The sequence below is a fragment of the Python bivittatus genome, unplaced genomic scaffold (genome assembly GCF_059951505.1).
Source record: "Python bivittatus isolate LINGU-HERP-01145 unplaced genomic scaffold, Pbiv_v1 ctg000480_np1212, whole genome shotgun sequence".
In the NCBI taxonomy this organism is placed as follows: domain Eukaryota; kingdom Metazoa; phylum Chordata; class Lepidosauria; order Squamata; family Pythonidae; genus Python; species Python bivittatus.
The window spans coordinates 82,513,800-82,533,377 of record NW_028277075.1 but is presented as its reverse complement, the minus strand read 5'-3'; the positions used below and the strand labels follow the sequence as shown (position 1 = coordinate 82,533,377).

Below are 19,578 nucleotides of genomic sequence, written 5' to 3'. Positions count from 1 at the left end.
AAACTTCTGACAAATGTTTGCATTAGGCTTTTGTATTTCTTTCTTGTAGATCAAGTAATACCCTGCTGTTACCTCATTAGTGGGCAGCTTAACGTTCACCTGCATGATTCTCCAGTATGGAGTCTCAGAAAAATAGAAAAACCCTTACAAGAAGTTAAAACTGCCTTATAGAGAATTGGGATACATTAAATGTTGCAAATGTTTATCCCTGAAGCTGGAGGAAGAAAGCTAAAAGAATGAATTTAGGAGGAACAGTGGGGTTTTATATGTCATATGCCATGCATATGTTGATATAGTGCTTCATATAGGAGAAGCTCTCTAGATTTCATCAAATTTACAATGAAGCCTGAGGCAGTATTAAAAGGTCAAGCTGTGGAGGGAAAAGTATTTGTGGATTCTGGACCATTCTCTGAAGAAACAAGTCTTATTTTCAGAGGCCATTTTGTTCTCCAGACAGGAAACCAAAGACCACAAGTGTACCCTGCTGCAAAGTCTCACCATTTCATGAAAGAACAGTCTTCCTTCTTCCACCTTCAATTCATTCTTTTGGGGAGGGGGAGGGGGAGAAGTAAATGAGGTCTTGAACAGATCAAAATGCTCTGGCAACTCTGCAAAAAGCAGAATACATCAAAGTCCCGGTATTATCTATTGTTATATCTGCTGCACACTTCCTGAGAGTTGCGGTGTATTGAAAGAGCTAGTGTAATCTGGTGGTTAAGATGCAGGACTACGATGGGACACCCAGGTTCAGGTTCACCTCAACCATGAAATTCATTGAGTGCCTTTGGGTCAATCACTTTCTCTCTGTCAGGTCAACCTACCTCACAGAGTTGTTATTGTGTGGAAAATTACAGAAGGGAGTGCCATGTATGTTATCTTGAGCTCCTGAAGAAAGGCAGGCTATAAATCTATCAAATGAATACAATTAATTGTTCAATTGGCAGACGTTGTGGAGACCATATAAAATGAACATAGTAGAAGATGGAAATATACTGTATATGCCGTCCCTTTTCCCCCAAACAACAAGAAGTTGTAGAGGGAACTATATGCACATTTCTTTCTTGATTGGCAGCATCCAATAGAAATATCCTGACCCAAAAGTGTAGATGTATATCATTGGGTCCTGCACAAAAGAACTCAGTAGAGGGGAAAAAATGTGTTGGCTCCAAGGCAATTGGGTACATCTAATTTAACTGTTCAGCCAGTAGATTTGGAAAAACATGCTCAGAGACCAGCTACCAGGTGATGTTGATAGTACTGGGATGGGTCCAGCAGTCCAGTCTGATTTTATTTAAGACAACTGTATGGACATATTTGTGTGCATGGTCCTGGGGAGAAGGGGACAATATTAATTGTTTTTAAAAATGTTTTAAATATATTTTATATATAAATGTGTAACACACAAGTGACCCAGTTGTTCTGTTTCAACAAATGGGCAGTTCATCAGCAGTCTTTTAAAACAAATTGTAAATTCTTGTTTTAGGCAATTTGGCCTTGACTCTCCTGCCCTATAGATTAATTATAGCAGCTGCAAGAGAGAAGTAAAAATGTGGCAAGATCCACTAAAACAAATAGATATATACAAACTCATCCTAAATAAATGTGGAATACGGTGATGGATGACACTTCAAACAGGTCCCTTTCAAAAGCCACAGGGTTGGCTCACATTTATAGTTTTTTCCATTGTAATTGAATGACTCCTATAGTGACACTGGTTTACAGCCAACTTACTCCCAATCCTATTATATTTTGAATTCAAATTCATCAATAATTATTTACCCAAGGTAAATAACCAAGTTGAAGGTTATTTGACAGCACTTCCAAATTATTCCAGTTCAATTTGCAAAAGTATATGTAATTATTTTATGGTTGCCTTTTTTATATTTGTTTTTATTGGCTTTGATTCTAACTGGGTGTCCAGGAGCAGAAAGAGGTCTTTTGCTCAGTGGCATAACTAATAGGAGAAGAAGAATCAAGATGACCTTAAACTTCCTGCATTTCAAGATTTTTCAGACCTCCAAAACAGATTTCATGGGACATGAGACTGGAAGGGGAAAGATGTAACATTAAAAGTTGCTTCTCTCCTTCACTGGTGGGAGTATCTGTGAGTGGAGCTCTGCTCAGCAGAAGCTCAGGTGGTGTAAAAATACCTACATATATATATATATACATAAACAAAAATACAGGATCTTGACATTGTTCACCTCATTTGTATTCCATAGCTTCTATCTCCTGAGAAGCTAGATCACAATTCCCAGAATTTAGCCTTTAGTCATGTCACTTGAGAATTCTGGGTGTTTTTGTTCTACCTTTTTGGAAGGCACTAGGGTGAAGAAAGCTGATATATTCTGTATTATTGCATAGAAAATAATTTCTTTCAAGAAAGTGTTGCCCACTTAAGTAAGGAACCAAAGCATTTGGAGATAGATGCAACAAAGTCACTTTTATTGCCATGCACAAGTACAGTGACCACTGGGCTCCCAGTCAAAAGAATGTAAAAGAGCACCAAACTAACCAAAATGTAACATAGGAATAATAAAGAGAGCAATGGAAACCATACTGTGACCTTTGCAGCTGGAATGTAACATCTGATAATACTATAGGATGACCTTACTATAGTTATCCCAGCACTTCTACATTCTTCTCTACTAATGGGACTCTAACTGTCCTAATTACAGATCTGAACACCATGTACCATCAACAGTAGCGCTTCTTGTGCCCATACGCTGCCTCCCTTCACACCAAAGGAAAGGCAGCAGCCAGGTTTCTGTTATCTGTCTCCTCTCTCTCTCCAGGGTCATCAGGTGGCTTTGGTTTGCTGGTTCCTTTGCATTTCTGGGCCTGTCCTCATGCTTATGCCATGTCCAAGCCATCATACTTGACAACCCTCCAAAGAGAAATCAAGAGAAAGTTAGGAAGATGTTGTTGATTTGTATACAGCTAAAAGTAAACCACAACCAGGGAGCTAACTAGAATAAATGGCATTAATGTTGTTCTCATCATCAAAGAAATTGGTGTTGATACACTCATTAAATTGGAATGACATTTTGCTTATTGGTTTCCTTTCATTTTTCAAAATTAATTTCAGGAGACTCTGGACATATGCCACTATTCATTCTCCCAAACAAACAGCATTGTAGAATAATATTTCTCAGATTTGCTGTATATTTATCAATAGATGTATGCTGATATGTTACAAAGTGGAAGAAGAGAGAATTTTAAAAACCCAGTGGCAGAACCTTTCCTCCAAGGGTACCCAATTACAGTGGGCTGCAAGCACCCGCTCCTGTCACACGGTATCTGCCTGGGGAGTTCTTAGTCCATCTTCTAAGAACTTTTCCAAATGAACCACAGTCAGCAGCACCTGAAGAGGGAGGAGGTAAAAACAGCAGGATGGCATATGTGACATCATGACCCAAATCCCACTCCTTTTATAGGGATGTTGACATCACATATGTACAAAAAGGATGAGGACTTAGATTGTGCCAGCACACCTACCATCTTGCACATTTTGACACCCCCCCCCACAGATGCCCAAGAACAATGACATTAGAATAGTCAAACATGCATTATAATGTTTCAACAGAAGCACCACAAATGATGTTAATTATGTCAATTGTCTGGATTGCCTTAGGATGTGCATTGGGTGATGTCCAAGTCAAAATTTTGTCCATTGCATCTGAAGTCTGCTAAATGGGAATCTGTAAAATCAAGGTTTTACTGTATTATTTTTGCAATAGGACGTTAGATGGTCTGACTTTGGATTTCCTGGAAGAAATGGAAGGGAGAGCACTCTGTGGATTGGCTCCACAGGAGCAAACACACCGTGTCATTTGGACTCCTACGGATGCAACTTAGTGTTGCAAGTGCAAGGCAGGTAAGAAGAAATAAGACGGTTGCCCTATTTATCACTCTGCTGGAGGGGTCCCTGATTTTTTTGTTTTTACTTTTAAACTGTTCTAATTTTCAGGGCTTTTTAATGTTGCAAAGGGCCTAGCCTCATCATTAAGAAAGAGAAATATTTTTAAATGAGAAAATTGGTATCAGTGTTAATTAAATCTCGATAGTTAATATTCATATACATTCTTACTAATTCTGGAACAAGTAGTTATGCTTATTGTGTGTACAGTCCCTTGTTTTCACACATATATAGAGATGCTCCTTTTCTGAAGAACAACTTACACATTAAGTATATACTAACGAATGGGAATAATGCTACTGCGTTTTTCTATTCTTCCCTCCTGTCTAGGTCACACCGAATCTTGGCATGAGTGCTCCATTCACAGGGGCTCCATGCATTAAAAGTTAACACTGACTGTGTAAATAGGCTACCAGCCAGTAACAAGCAGAGTTGAATATTTAAAATTGGGACACAACCTAACAAACTTTCTTTTTTCGTTGTGATCATTCCTTTTTCCTTGGCTTCTTTTCGTCTCAGGGGTTACACAACCTGAGACTCCAGCACTCCCCAGAAGCCCCTCCAAAAGTTGCTGCTGACTTGTCATTTATAAACTGAGAAAGAGAAGCATATTAAACACACGGGTAGCAATCCTATTTCAAGTATTTTCTTTAAATTACATTCCATTTTTGCCCTAATCGTGCCACTTTTTTGGACTGTTGCCGTCAGCACTTTATTCAGAAGTTAAATGTGGCCTGTGACCCCCAATGTATCTACCTGGAGTAAATGTAAGCCGCTATATTTCCCCCTCTTTCAATCAAGAACTGTGAGGAGTGATGTGAATATTGGCAACATAAAGGGTTGGTGAATCCAGATGGTTTCCACTTGACCAATAGGAACATGGAAGCCTGCATCATTTTATTATTTTCTTGTGGGGAAGATATTCTAATTTTTGGTTATTCAGGTTTCCCTTTTCCTGTGCATTTTCCAGTTTGAATTTTTTTTAATGAGGTGACCAAAACTATAACACAGCATTCCACAGTAATATTAGAAATCACATTTTAAATAGCTTGGAAATTGCCTTTTTCTTTATTGATGCTCACAGACTTTCAGTTGAGATTTCTACTTATAACTTAAGATTTCTTTCCCAGTTCATCATTGCTTATTGAGACCCCGCCAATGATCTGTAAAGTTGAGATTTCATCCAGAGTGCACAACTTTACTCTTAATGCATTGGATGTTGTTTGCCATCTTACTGCCCATTCCACAAAATGTTTTGGATTTAATAAATATTTGGGAACATCCCTCCCTTGTGTCTTCTCTTATAAATTTGCTCTCTGTGTTATAATTTATAAAGCTCCTTTATGTGCTTGTTTTGCTTTGGCTTGCAAGTTGAAAATACAGCATTACGGCATAAACTGACTTCCCCACAAACAATTTAGAAAGCTTGTGTTTTGCCACATTAAAATGTGGGCAGAAGGTTCGTGGGTTTGAATGCGGTGAATCCACAATGAGGAGGAAGCTGAAAGGATTTATTGAGCAAAGTAAACCAAAAGAGTAATTTTAACTGCAAAGTATAATATAGACAGGAAATATTTACAGCCAAGGCAACATTGAATATAGGAATATAAATATAGGACAGATTCTCACAGCCCTTTAGCTTTAGCTTCTGGAAGTGCTTCATCCTTGTCAAAGGCAGCAGTGGGCATTTTCCAGATTATTCCAGTGAATGCACAGCATCACTCTCGGGCTCAGGGCTAGGCTCAAGCTAGTCCACGGGTAGGTTTCTCAGCTTATATAGTATGTGATTGCACTCGTTCATACTTCTAATTTAGGACATATATTGTTTCTGCTTCTTGGGTAGTAGTTATCCAAAGCTTGTGTGAAACAGTGCCAGGTCATCCGCAGATAGTTGGCCCTGGAGTTAAAGAAAAGTGAATATTTTTGAGCTAGGCTGCATGAGAGAACAGTCAATTATAGGAAGCAACTGGAGGGGTGCAGAGGCTTGTTTTTAGAAATCTAAGCCATTCTATGCCCTGGCACCCCCCCCCCCCAAAAAAAAGTATTTTTATACTGGAAAGCACAGAGAAGGACTACACCACTCAAACTTCCTTGCCCATGTAATCCTCTTCTGCTATAGCACTTCGGCTTGATGACAGAATTGCAGCCAGTATCCCAAGATCTCAGAAATCAGGTTGGATGTTTTACTTGAGTATGTTTACCTGGGTTGAAGCCCCATTGGATGTAGAGAGACTTGCTTTCAGCTAAACATAGATGGGAATGTAGGAAGTTCATTTTTACAAGGTTAGACAGTTTGTCTCTTGAGCCTAGCTCTGATAAGGGATAATCTTCAAGGTCTGTCAGACAGAAGCCTTTTACAGTTTTGCATCCTGAAGCTTTTAACTAGGAGTCCCAGGGCTTGAGCACAGTAAATGCAAATATATGTGGTCTCTGCAGCCTTTAGGATCCTGCTACCCCAGAGTGCTGAGTTGACAGTGCAATATTTTGGAGACAGATTTTCTTCCCCAAAGAGAAGCAGCATGTGCTTGTCCATCAGAACAGAAACAAAGCTGGGCTTTTCAAATATCCCATTAAACTCTTAACAATCTGAGGAACAGGGCTAGGTATCTTAGCCATTTACAGGAAAGACCTGATCTGACAATTACAATTTTGGGTGCCTTGTCTCTTTTAGCTGAGATATGGTAGCTGCTTCCTGCAGCATAACCCTCAGGAAAAATAGATAGATCTTTTCTCCCATCCCAAATTACAAGAGATGCAAAACATTACACAAAATATTCTAGTGTTAAATAAAGTCATTCAAACTAGGACAGATATATAAATACAACAATAATAAGAAATCTTCCATAGTGACCCAACTATTTCTGTGGCATAAATTGCAGAATAAGTAATAATACACAGAGAACGCTACCAGTTTGAGGAGTAGTATTCTATTCTATACAAAACTGATTTATCAAAAGTAAACCTCAGCAACAACTGACTGAAATTTGTTGTACTGTTTGTTCTTCTTTGCAATATTATCCAAGCATATCTAGTCCAAATTTATAATCTGAACTGAAACATTTCAATCTCTTTAGAGTGTTCCTTAACTACTTACTGCAGACTTCCCCAATCTAGGGTCCCCCAGAAGTGTTGGATTTAAGTCACCATGACCATTTGTCATGCTAGCTGGGTATTATGGCCAGCCAACACATCTGGGGAGGACAAGCTAGAAAGAATGGATTTACAGCATTTATGCTATATGTGCTTCTTTCTGGATTTGGGTTCAAATCTTAACGAAAAAGGCAGTGGGTTTACACATCATACTAAGCTATAGTGTGTTTGGCTTGGTGTAGCATGCTGTGTGGACACAACCTATCGTGATTTTTGTCAGTAGAGCACGGGTATGCAATCCATGGCTTAACATGATGTGTGAACTTTTAGGCACAGTCTTGTCTATTTGCACTTGTACCATATAAAACTTCAAGATGCAAGTTTCCATTTTCTGTTTCCAGGAAAAGGTGGCATCTGTACCCACCTGAAGACTCCAGGCTACTTTATCCTACCAGAATTCCCTATGAAGAATCTAGTGTATTCAGCAAAGTCAACGTGCTTAATCCAAATCTGGGGAAATATCCACTCTTCAAAAAAGCCCGAGCCCATGTGATTACACTTGACCCTGGCCAGGTATTTTTTCTACCCTTACTTTAGTCTGCTATTTCACTAAATATGAAACAGAAGTAATGAACTGAATGTGAATGAATGTGAACTGGGACGTCTGATTTAATTTCTTATTTGTTTGCTATATAGTGCTTGTTGGGGTGGGGGGTAGTAAAATCCTCCCGGTTTATGTAGTTTCATGTCTTTCAAGTGAAAATTGCACATTTTGAAAGAAATAAAAGATCTTGGGTGTGTTTCTTGGTATGTGAGCCTCTTTGAATCTTCTGCTTAGTAAGTTTCTAAGGATACAGAAGAAGCTACCTCTGTTTTGAGACTAATAACTCGCCCAGTTTGGACTTCAGAAATGATTATGCAGAACCAGCCAAAAACTTTTACATTTTCATCATGATGGATAATTCCATAATGGAAACACTTGCCCAGCAGCTATCTCATTTGTGTTTACAGTGTGCATTAGCATTCGAATGGAAGCTTTCAAAGTACTTTTAACAAAGTCATGTGAAAGTTGATTAATCATTCTTTACTGGAGGAGATGGCTACAATAAGTGAACAGCAGCCTTGTGAAGGATTTTTCTACTTGCCAGAATTCTAGGATCTTAGCACCATCAGCTTGATGCCTTCCAAATTAATTACTCACTTCTTTGTTCTAAGTATAGCTTGTATTACATAATGAACTACTTTTTCTTAGATTTAGGCTGTAGCCCTATAGTCTCTGATGTCACTTAGTCCCTGGAACATGTCCTTTGAGGCGGTATGACCCTCAGACCAAAGAAGGTTCTTATCCCTGCTATATTCACCCACCTCTATTTGCTTTTGGTATTTTCTTGGATGTACTACAGAGTAGTCATGTCTGGAATTGCACTGATGTCCTTCCAAACACTTGTCATTACATTATGTTGCATTCTGTATGGCGTGAAAAATGGCTATGATATGCAAAACATTCCACATTAAAACCATTTCAAATTTGAAGCACCCCATTTTTTAACTTGAAATCCTTTGAGTGTGAAACAGCTATTTCAATTGCAAAATGGCTTATTTTGAGTATTCTTCTAGCATGTTAAACTTGAAACAGTGTTTTGTCTTTGAAACACAGCTGTACTGAACTCAGAATACTTCCAAAATGCTTCTAATGGCCTGTCTCAGACTCACAACTATTGCTTCACACTCAAAACAGGGTATTTAGAATTTGAAGCAGTTCAGATTTGAAATGTTTTGCACACCCCAATAAAATACCTTACAGATGCCAAAACCTGAATGAATTGACTTCTGAGTTTTCTCTTGTCCTTTACATTTCATTTTGTTGTTTTTTTCTATGTTTCTGTTCTTTCTTAATGACAGTAGGATATTGCCTTGCATTAAGGTTGGAAATTCGATGCAGACTGTCTATTTCAGTGATTGCAAATGGTAATGAAGCTGGAGTATCACAATTTTTAATTAAGTTTAAACTAATTAGAAGTCAAATGTTGTTCAGAATAGAAGACTTGTAGCAGTGTTCCCAAAATTCTACCAAACAAAGCAGAAGCTGAGATACATCTTTATTGCTTGCAACCATAGAAAGCAATGGTTTCAAACCAAGCTATCCCTTCAAAAGAATTTTATGCTAAGGTTCTTCAAGGATGTCACTTCAGAAATGTATGATTGAATAAATTCAGCCCCTAACCAATCATGGAAACATACGTAACAAGGAGTTGTGACCTAATCTTTTCCTCAATATACTTATATCTACGTGACCCAGGAAGATTAAGGAGTTGTGGCATATTTAAGCATGTGGCCACCATTTTTTCTCTGTCTTCTGAAGGATTACAATCTGAGGAGGAGTCAGATTTCCCTAACCTTCTGGATAAAGTAAGGCAAAGAATTATCTTTAAAGTATCTAAGCCTTATTAAGGTAGATCTGTCATACTAGAGGATAAAACCTAGTCTGTTTAGTGTTGGAAGAGATCTGATGATCCAGTTTGATGAAAATAAATCATTTGGCAGTAAAGGAAGACATTATTTTAATAGATACTGTTCAAACAGAATACAAAATATTATGTCTGCAAATACAGTTACTTGAAGGGTTCCTGTCAGCATTACTTTGTGGTAATTTTACACTATTCTCTATTCTTGTTTGGCCAAGAACTGTAATGCCATGGATTAAAATATTGCAACAATGCAGAATTGGAAAACTAAAATAAAGGTGTGTTTTGGTATTCAGCATAGCAGCTGTGTGTAATTGGGCACTGGGTGTGAATATTAAAAGAAACTTAATGTACCTAATGCCATCTTCTGGCCACTGTGTCTCATTTCACTACTTATTCTTATATTGATGGTATGGAGGAATCTTGGCTTCCATATATATTTCTTAATGCAATCTTGGTCTTACTTTTGGATGAACAGAAGCCAACAGAAAATAATTTCATCCATTTTAGAGGATTCATCTAGTCAGTTATGTAGGCTAAATTTGGGGAAAATTATAAGGTGGCTTCCTAAATCCTGCCCCACACCTAAATGTTTGACATGTCCCCCTATCTTTAAAGTATCTGTGTGATTCCCACTGACAGCCAAGTTCTGGCAGGGTTCCTTCTGTCTCACTCTTGCACCTGCAGATGATAATTTCAGCCTGTGGGTTTATAATTGCTTCCTCAAAATGACAGGAGAGCAATTTGAAAGTTTCCTTTGTGAGCCTCTGAGGGTTTTTTGTTTTTGTTGTAGCAAATTAGCCTCGGCTAGCTACCTGACTGACTCCAAAAAGAGTATTGAGAAAAACCACAGGCCCCCAGAAGCAGCAGCGAGAGATACAGACAGCTACCAGTAGAGTGGCCTCAGTTTCACACATTCGTAGCTCTTCTTTTTCCATTTGTGGAGCACAAATGTAAAGTGTAGATCAAAAGCTGTCATCCAGGATGGAGAAATGATTTGATAGGGCATTAAAGGGGACTGTAATCTCCATCTCTCTCATGCTGCGATTACATTTGCAGCTCAGAGGTGACTTTTTCACCTCAGAAAAATCACACCCTCCCTCTGAATAAACATGGAAAAGCTGTGGGCAGATTTAATATGGTGTAACAACCTACTTCTTCAGTGAAAAGACATGACAAGAGGCACTGGCTTTGGGCAACCAGTTTATGGGAAATTGTGGGAGCTGGACTCAGGACTCACCGGGAAGGGTGAAGACAGCCGACTTACAGTTTTGTTGTGTGCAGTTGTACAAAACTTACTCAGCCACTGCATTGGCTTTTTTTTTTTTTTAGCTTCAGGAGTACATTATAATATTCAACATATTATTCTGTTCTTCTCCTTTCATATTTGCTACTGTTACAGGTTCAGTCACAATAGTCAGGGTAAAAGGAGCTCATTCAGGTGGCAATATCATAATCTAGAAAGAACCATGCCTTCTTTGAAGATTTAAACACATACATGTATGTGCACACACACACACACACACCCAAACCCTTTTCTCATGCCAAATCAGTAAATCTATATAATAAACAAGATCAGCTGATCAAAAATATAGATCAGTAGATCTATATAATAAACAAATACAAGGAGGAGAAAAGGAATAAAAGGACCTATGTAAGTACAGATTTCTTTGCCGAATTCAGGAAATATGGATATGTAGAATTCCCTAAGCCAGAGTGTGGATGGTTTGAATCTAACTTTCCATGTTACTTGTACCAAGAGTTTGTACACCATGGTTTATGGTTTAGCATGTTGTGTGAATCCAATCAATCATGGATTGGGTCCTTGTTTCCTCCAGGACAATTCCGTTACTCTGGGGGTGGGGATCCAGAGGCAATTCTTCTTTCCATTGCTCTACAGCAGCTTCCTAAGCTTATGGCCATCGTGCGAAACAGGATGGTGGATTAAATAGGCCATTGTTCTGATACAGTGTGGCTTTTCTAATATTTTGAACTGATCTGATCTGTGTTCCGCAAATTGAAGTATAGATTGGAATTTCGCAGGCCAGTGGACTCTGCATTTCTCCTGATGTTTCAGTCCAGTTCTTATCTGAGTATCTAAATGAATCTAAATACATTTAGGCACCCTGGTGATTATTAGGTACCAAATTTGCATCTTAATCCTCCAGCGATGTTTGCTAAGTCACCTTTGATAACTTTGCATTCCTTCCCAATATAACTTCTGATGTTAATATCAGTGTACTTCTATGTACATTTTATGATCTCTTGGCTTTTTATTTATGATATTTCACTTGTTTTCACAATTCTTAAGCAGCTCAGCATGAAACTGTATAGGAACAGTTGTTGCTAGGCCTTTGCTAGATCCAAAAATATATTATTTTACTGTTTATTTACTTCTGCAAACAGTAGAGTAGGTTCTTACTCAGCCAGTGTTCCAGCTGATTTGCAAATGTTTTGGGAAGATATATATCTCATGTGATTATTTCCCAAGGTATGCAGTGTACAAACTAAATCTTATTTTACAAAATAAGACATTAGAAGATTGAATTGGAATTGGTGGTTGGATTCCTCAGCAACGACATCCCACTCTGCAGCATTTTGTTGAAGTTCCCAGATGTCTTTTCTAATGTTTCTCCTACTGCTTCTAAAAATTTTTATTTACAGGAATGATTTTTACATGTCTTGAAAGATGAACATCTGTTTCTAAATAATTGATGGCATCCTTATCATAAGCCAATAGTATATTTATGTCATTCTCATGTGATTACCCTATATGTTAGGGGTGGTGTGTGGGGAAATGAATGTTTAGACATGATTTTTGATAAACCATGGGATAATCACATTGAAAAGGACTCTAGATAAATCAGCTTTCCCCAACGTGATATTCTCTGTTCAGTGGAATAGTGCAGAAAATCATACACCAGATTTATAAGTATTTTTTTAATAGTTACATTGGTTGGATTAGGCATATCATTGATGAACATCTTCTGCAAAAACTTTGTGGATTTTCATGTCTAAAGGAATGTCTTGTATGTGTCTTCTTCAGAAGTATTTATAGAGGAGAAAATATTGTGTTGGAATCCATGCGCTCTTTGCAGCTTGAAGTGACTGGATTAAAAAAGCTCTTGAAAGATTACTCGGCTAAATTTTGCCTCTGCCTTTCTAAACCCAGTGAATTAAAAGAAAATTCTAACTCTTGCTTATATGTGCAAGAGTTCAGACTTAAAAACCCTGTTGGAGATAACCTCTCATCCCAAATGTTCTTATCAGTGGCTGTTTCCCCTCGATAGTAAATATTGGTTGAACAAGACAATGAAAGGTTTTTGTTTTGGCTTGAGATAAGGCTGTTTTTAAAAAAGTAAGAGAAAGTGAAACACTGAGGCCTTCAAGCACCTTTCCTTGCCTGCTATGTTATTCAGCAGTAAGGTTGCTGATAGATTGCTTGCTTGCTTGAATTTGCATGTCATCAAAACTTTCAGGACTCCCAAATTCAAGATTACCAGATTGCTTCCAGGGCCAGAAATTCCACAACACTGTTTGCTAGAAGAAAAGTACAAAAGAGGGCTTAGTGACCTCATGCCCTGTTTACAGACTTCCCATTGGCATTTAGTTGCTCAGCATGGAAGAAATGGGTCCAGCTTTCCATTCAAGCCTGATGTCAAATTACTTATGCCTAACTTAGATCTGTCTATTTTATAAAACCTATGGCTTTTTAATTGTGAAAAAGATCATTTTAACAACAAACTGCATGCTTATATTAGGCCAGCAATCAGTATGTGGTGATAGTCTGTGAACTCTCAGCTTATACTATCCAGTCCTACTGATCTGTTAATTTGTAATTTGACAGATAGTACTACAATTTCATTTCTTTAATCTCTGTTTCACTTAGCTCATTGTTTGATTTCATGATTGCTGCTTTTAATAAAGTCTGTGATTTTAATAGGACGTATTTTATTTCTTTCACTTTTTGTAAGGTCCTGAGTATTCATTTGAATAAAAGAGTGGGGTAGAAGTATTGCAGAATATTTTAATAATAAAAGTCATCATTCCTTAGATGTATCAAATGCAAGTGGAGATCAGTTATAAAAGATTCAAAACTAGTATTAAAAAGTATTATTTTCAACCCTTTATATTCACAATGTAATGCTCTCATGCAACATACATGTTTGTAAGAATAGAATGTTACAACTTATCAATTCCCATTTCTTTTTGCTTCAGGTCTTATTGGTTCCTAGACACTGGTGGCATTATGTCGAATCCATTGACCCCATCACCGTTAGTGTTAATTCTTGGATTGAACTGGTACATTTTTTCTCTCCATTTCTTAAAATCATTGTTTTACCTGTTAAAACTGCCAGCTGCAAACCATATGGAGTATCATAACCTGTATATTCACAAACAATCCACCAATAGCATAAATTATATTGGGTTAGTTTATAACAAAGATTGATAATAGAAAGGATGTTTTATTGCCAATTCTCAATAGCCACAACTTTCCCACAATTTCTTGCTGGAATTTTTCCACATAATGATCTTGGAGATTAAATGAAGAACTTTCAGTATGGAAAGCATGTATGCTACTATAGAGCTATACTCTTGGCCATGACATCTGTCTACCCTATTGTTAATTAGTATTATGCATATGTAGGTACAATAATTGCAGAGTAGTTATTAGAATTACCCTTTCTTCCATTCCCCTCCCATTCCTTTTTGTTTCCCTAGCACTGAATCATAGATGGAAGTCCCACAAGAGGCCCATCCAGTTATAATCTATAACATACCATACGCATAAATTACGCTGTATAATTCAACATCTTGATTGCATATATTTTAAATCATAGAAAAAGTTATGTAGGTAGCGATGAGACCTGAAAAGATGATTTGTAGCAGACGTAGACCCACTCTCTTCATCCATGCGATTGCAAATATGTGGAGAGGATACTGGAAGGAAGTATTATTGAAGCTTGATGGCATTAGAAATCATTCTAGGCTCTGTTTCTTGTGTGGTTAAAAATCTATACAAATGTATTTCAGCATCTTTGAAAGATCTCAGAGCAGTTCTTTTTTAGCATAGAGCCAATAAATTTACATTCTTTGATCAGGAGACAGATCATTTGCAGAGGATAAGGAGGAGGAAACTTGAAATACTGCTATTAGATAAAGAGGGTGCTTTTTTACTTAGTTGAGAGAGCAGATTAATATGATCTCCTAATTATAGGTTGGAGCTGAGTTGGTATATTAAGAAATCAGACATGATAATACTGGGTACAATAGGGTGGGACACTGGGGGCTCTCCAGTGGTGTTGGATGACATCTCCTAGCAGTTCCAGCCAGCATGAGCAGTAGGCAGGGATGCTGGGAAGTGTGGTACAGCAATATCTGGAGGGCCAGAACTCCCCCATCCCTATTATACAGGATGCCTTCTATACTGTTTTCCTCCTCTCAATAGAGCCTATATACTTAAGAAATATAGGAAGTATATAGAGCCTATATACTTAAGAAAGCTCCATACATTCCAGTTTTGCTCAACATAACCTCTCTTTCCAAATTAAAAACCTCACAAACAATATAAGTTGCGCATGGAGATTGTTTAACTTGAGGAATGCTAATGCTACTCTTTGTGATGACAGCTGACTACATCCTATTATCACAAGAGATGATGGTAACATTCCTTTCTAGATGTAGGGTTATCCATCTTGGGGAAAAAATGCATGACATAGATGTTAAAAAGTAATATCAAGAACATTTCCATTATTCACTCAAGCAGTACTCTGGCTTATGGCAATAACCAGCTGCTATCATATTGATATGATAAGTGTGTGCCATGCCAGTTTCAACCGCCCTACTGATACAATTAATTATTCTACTCAGGCTTTACAATAAGAGGAGAAGGGTTTAGTTTGCTTCTGACACATTGAGACCACGTCAAACCTTGCATTCTAAGATAAGTGATTAATATTATTCATGGACTTCATCAGGCAGAATGAACTTCCCAGGGTTGCAGTACCCTGAAATGCGTGTCAGTTTTCATATGGTTAAGATAAGCTGCTCTAAATATGCATTATTTCAGATGCTAAAAGGTGAGGCTGAATGTTTTAGTCTAATGAAACTGTGTTGTGATAAAGAGTCTGTGGGGAACTATATTAAAAGCCTGCAAGAGGAAGTCTCTTGTCCCTGAATGGTACCAATTTTTGTGGAATGTCCATTTACTCTGAGCTTATTTTAAGATTCTGTACAGTAATTCTATATATTCCTGACTGCATGACTTACCTTAGGGTCATGAGAAAAATGAAACAGTAATAAGAGCTTCCCTAACTATTTATGCAGCAACAATAACATTTGAAATAAAATTGATAAGACTTATTGCAATTCTAAATTCTACAAGAGTTTCTTCTGAGCCCTCCAGAGCTAGAATTATCCAATTTATTAATGAAAGAGACTTAGCAAAATAGGGTAGTTCATTGCATCACACCTCTAATATTGCAGTATAGTGCACCCTCTTCTCTCCCTCCCTCCCTCCCTCCCTCCCTCCCAGTCACTGTTGACTTCTGGCGATTGCCTAGTCAAGTCCCTGCAGTTTCCTTGGCAAGGTTTTTCAGAAGTGGTTTGCCCTTGCCTGCTTCCTAGGGCTGAGAGAGAGGGAGAAGCCCAAGGTCACCCAGCTGGCTTCGTGCCTCAGGCGGGGCTAGAACTCCCAGTCTCCCGCTTTCTAGCCTGGCGCCTTTACCACTACACCAAACCGGCTCTCTGTAGTGCACTATATGGTACTAATATAAGGGAGGTTTGCACTTTCTTGCACTGCTTTAGCTTGAGCTATGATCCATGAGTGAAAGGGATGATATGATATATGGTCTGAACAGGCCATGTTGCCAGTACAGATCACAATGCGCTTTTAGTAGGAAACAAAGTACAGGTGCTTCCTTTGAATGCTTTCAGGCAATCCTACCACATGATACAGTCCTCAGCCTCAAATGCAGGAGGCTGAAGTCTGGATGGAGTTGAACCAGAAAGCTCTGTTAATCTGCAAATTATATCTTTGAATACTTTCAGTCAGATATGATTTATCTGATATAAATGTGACATGGCATCATCAGAAATGCAAATGGTCTATTAAGTTTGTGCCACGATAGATATAAATGATAGGAGGAAGGGCAGAGAAAACAGGAAGAGAGAAAAGGGGATTTTCTGAAGAGTTTCTGTGGGGAAACTGCAAGTTGCTGGTCAAGAGCAAAGGTCGCATCTTGCTATATTTTTGCTACCTCCCTGTTTTCATAGGCAAATTCAAGCCAAAAAGCCCCACTTCTTCATTCTATCTCCAGCACTGTGGGGCAGAAGTACCATTTTATGCAGTGATTTTGTTTCTTGTTGCCCCTGGAACTGTCTCCAGCTCCAAAGCAATTCAGGCTTTGCTTTCCTAGGCAGCTCATCTTGATGAAATCCTAAATTAGTCTTTGTATTTCACCGCCTAAAGGCACCCAAGAAAGACATGACAGCTTGTAGCATGTAAGAATCAATTACGGGATTCTTGTTTCATCTTTAAATACTGTGTGCTGGTATCCTTCATTAAAGACAACATTGGCTTTTCCCCCCTTCTGTTGCTGTTTAAGACTGCAATAATACATTAGTGGGCTGGTGATACTGTCAGATGACAGCAGGCTCCCTAGAATTTAAAATAATTTAGTAATAGCTTGCAAGGCATTTGCGTTCTCATAGTAATTTGTGTGTATGTGTGAGAGAGAGAGTGTTTGTATTTAAGAGCTTAAATCATTGAGACATACAGTTTGGGATGTGCCTTTTTGATCCTCCTAAATGAAAGATTCTATATGTTAGAGGATATCCCTGTGGTATAAATTAAGATTCATAAGTCTCAATTAACAAGACACTAATGCAATCGAACGACTGCCAATTAGGAAAAATTATATAATTGTTTGATCGGGTGGCTTTTATGGGCATTTTATGAAATTCTGAAATCCCAGATAAAATAATAAGGGATGTTAATTACCCTCTCTGCCTATTTTGGAAATGACAGATCCCTTTAGCATGAGTGCTGCGATTTGTCTAATACAAGGAAGCATCATGAAGCCTCTAGAACTGCCAGATAAGTTTTGATTCTTCAGAGTATCAGAGATCCTTCATAGCACTGTTATAAAATGAATCATAGACTCCTTCCCACCCGCACACCCCACCATTTAGATCAGTGATTCTCAACCTTTTTGAAGCTGCCGCCCCGCTAAGGAGCGGAAAATTTTTCAACGCCACCCTTTGTGAAAATCCTGTAATTTAGGGTATGGGGGGGGAGTTACTGAATTATAAAAGGCAAAAATTTTAAGTAATTTTTTTCAGTAGACTTACACACCAAATTTGTTCGATTTAACTCGATACTTTTGCCCTGGAAGGTAATTGCATTCCTTTTATTAAAATTAAAATGACTAATGCAAAAAAATAAAGATAAAGAACTAATAAGCGCACTTACTTAGCCGACTGGCCAAATAAACAATGAAAGTAAATCGAAACTGAGGGGAAAAAACAGAAATGAAGCGAACGAAAAGCAACTCAAGAAACACGGGTCAAATCAAACATTCATATTGAAAGGACGCTCAACGCACGCACTGCGATTAATCGCGCGGGAAGACAGCTGACGCACGCGCTGCGATTAATCATGCGGGAAAACAGCTGATGCATGCGCTGTGCTGGTTGGGATCAGAGAAGAATCGTAGTGTCGAGTTCTTCAAGGTCAGCCTACATAGAATACAAATTCGTCTCACCATTCTTAGAAGTGTGTGAGGGCAGCTGTCGCGTAAGTTCATTTTATTGCTGGTACAAATGGTGTAAACCGGATAATTGATTTTTGGGGAGTTTTAAAATTAAGTTCGAATGCCAAAACATGCTCATCGCCCCTCTACCGCCCAAAACATGCCCACCGCCCCCCTACCGCCCAAAACAAGTTCACCCCCCCTCAGCATCCTCCCACCCCCCCGGGGGGCGGTACCGCCCCTGTTGAGAACCAGTGATTTAGATCAAAATACAAAGGAATAGTCACTGCTTCAAAACACATTGGCTCAGCATATCCAAATGTTCCCTATCCTGCTAACCACTGTCCTTTCCATATATTCGAAATATCCCGTCTTTTCTTTTTTAATAGGATGCAGATCATGAAGCCCGTGTAGAAGAGGCAATAACTCGAATGATGATATGTGCAGTCAAATCTGCAGAAGATCCCAGCGCCACAGATTCTTGGCTCAACCCCACAGAGGTTTTCCTCTTCATTTTAGATATTATTGTAAATTTTAATGCAAGGCTACTACTCCCTGCCCCAGTTGTACACAGCAATGATTAGCATCTCCAGTGTGACTAAGTATGAATATCTGGCTGCTCCATTTGATCTTAGGTTTGGTACTAAGCCTAAAATGTAGTACTGACGCAGACTCAGTATGACATTCTATTCCAAGATATGGATTTTGCTGTTATCTCTTTTTGTATATTATATGCAATCAGAGGATTCAGCACTCTGAGAACAGTAAATGTTTTGAGGTTTTTTGTAGTTATAAAACTTGATACATTGTATTATTTCAGTGCAGATTTCAATGCAACAATGTTTATATGATATGGTTATTAAAATTATTAACCATCTATTGTTTAGAAAGCTTAAAGTATTGAAAAAAAAGAGAACAGCACAAATTCTATCAATATTAATTGCCGTTTAGGATGTCAGTGTTACAAGCATAAGATTATTTAACTTTTCATCCAAAGTTGAATATAACATAAAGAACCACTGCAATTCACATCAAAATATTAGTTATCTGATAACAATTTCAGCCATTAGCCTCTCCTCCTCCAACAGTAAATGTATTTTGTATGTTTGGGGATGCAATTATTTTAAATGTAGTTGCACCTTAATAATGTCATATATTATTATGGAGAGTACAGCATTTTGTGGGAAAGGAGCACTTGGCCAGGGAGAGCCTTGAATTACGCACCATTCCCTTCTTACAGGCAACCGCATGCAAAATCAAACATGAACATGGGGCTGGTATTTAGCTAGCTCTCTCTTTTCCTTCACTGGAGTGGTTTGCCATGGGTATGCATTTCCTTGGGTGCTGCTAT

At 38.2% G+C, this 19,578-nt stretch overlaps 1 protein-coding gene across 6 annotated transcripts in view; it reads left to right on the top strand.

Annotated features, from left to right (window-relative positions):
• Positions 1 to 19,578, top strand: part of HSPBAP1 (HSPB1 associated protein 1) — a 62,356-nt gene that overhangs the window by 40,125 nt on the left and 2,653 nt on the right. For 5 of the 6 annotated variants that reach the window (XM_007437183.4, XM_007437185.4, XM_025172517.2 and 2 more), the window contains 4 exons: positions 3,741 to 3,877; positions 7,411 to 7,582; positions 13,693 to 13,776; positions 18,617 to 18,727. In XM_007437183.4, coding sequence (XP_007437245.2) covers positions 3,741 to 3,877; positions 7,411 to 7,582; positions 13,693 to 13,776; positions 18,617 to 18,727 — 504 coding nt within the window. The remainder of the gene's footprint in view (positions 1 to 3,740; positions 3,878 to 7,410; positions 7,583 to 13,692; positions 13,777 to 18,616; positions 18,728 to 19,578) is intronic. The other variant, XM_025172518.2, reaches the window with a different exon arrangement.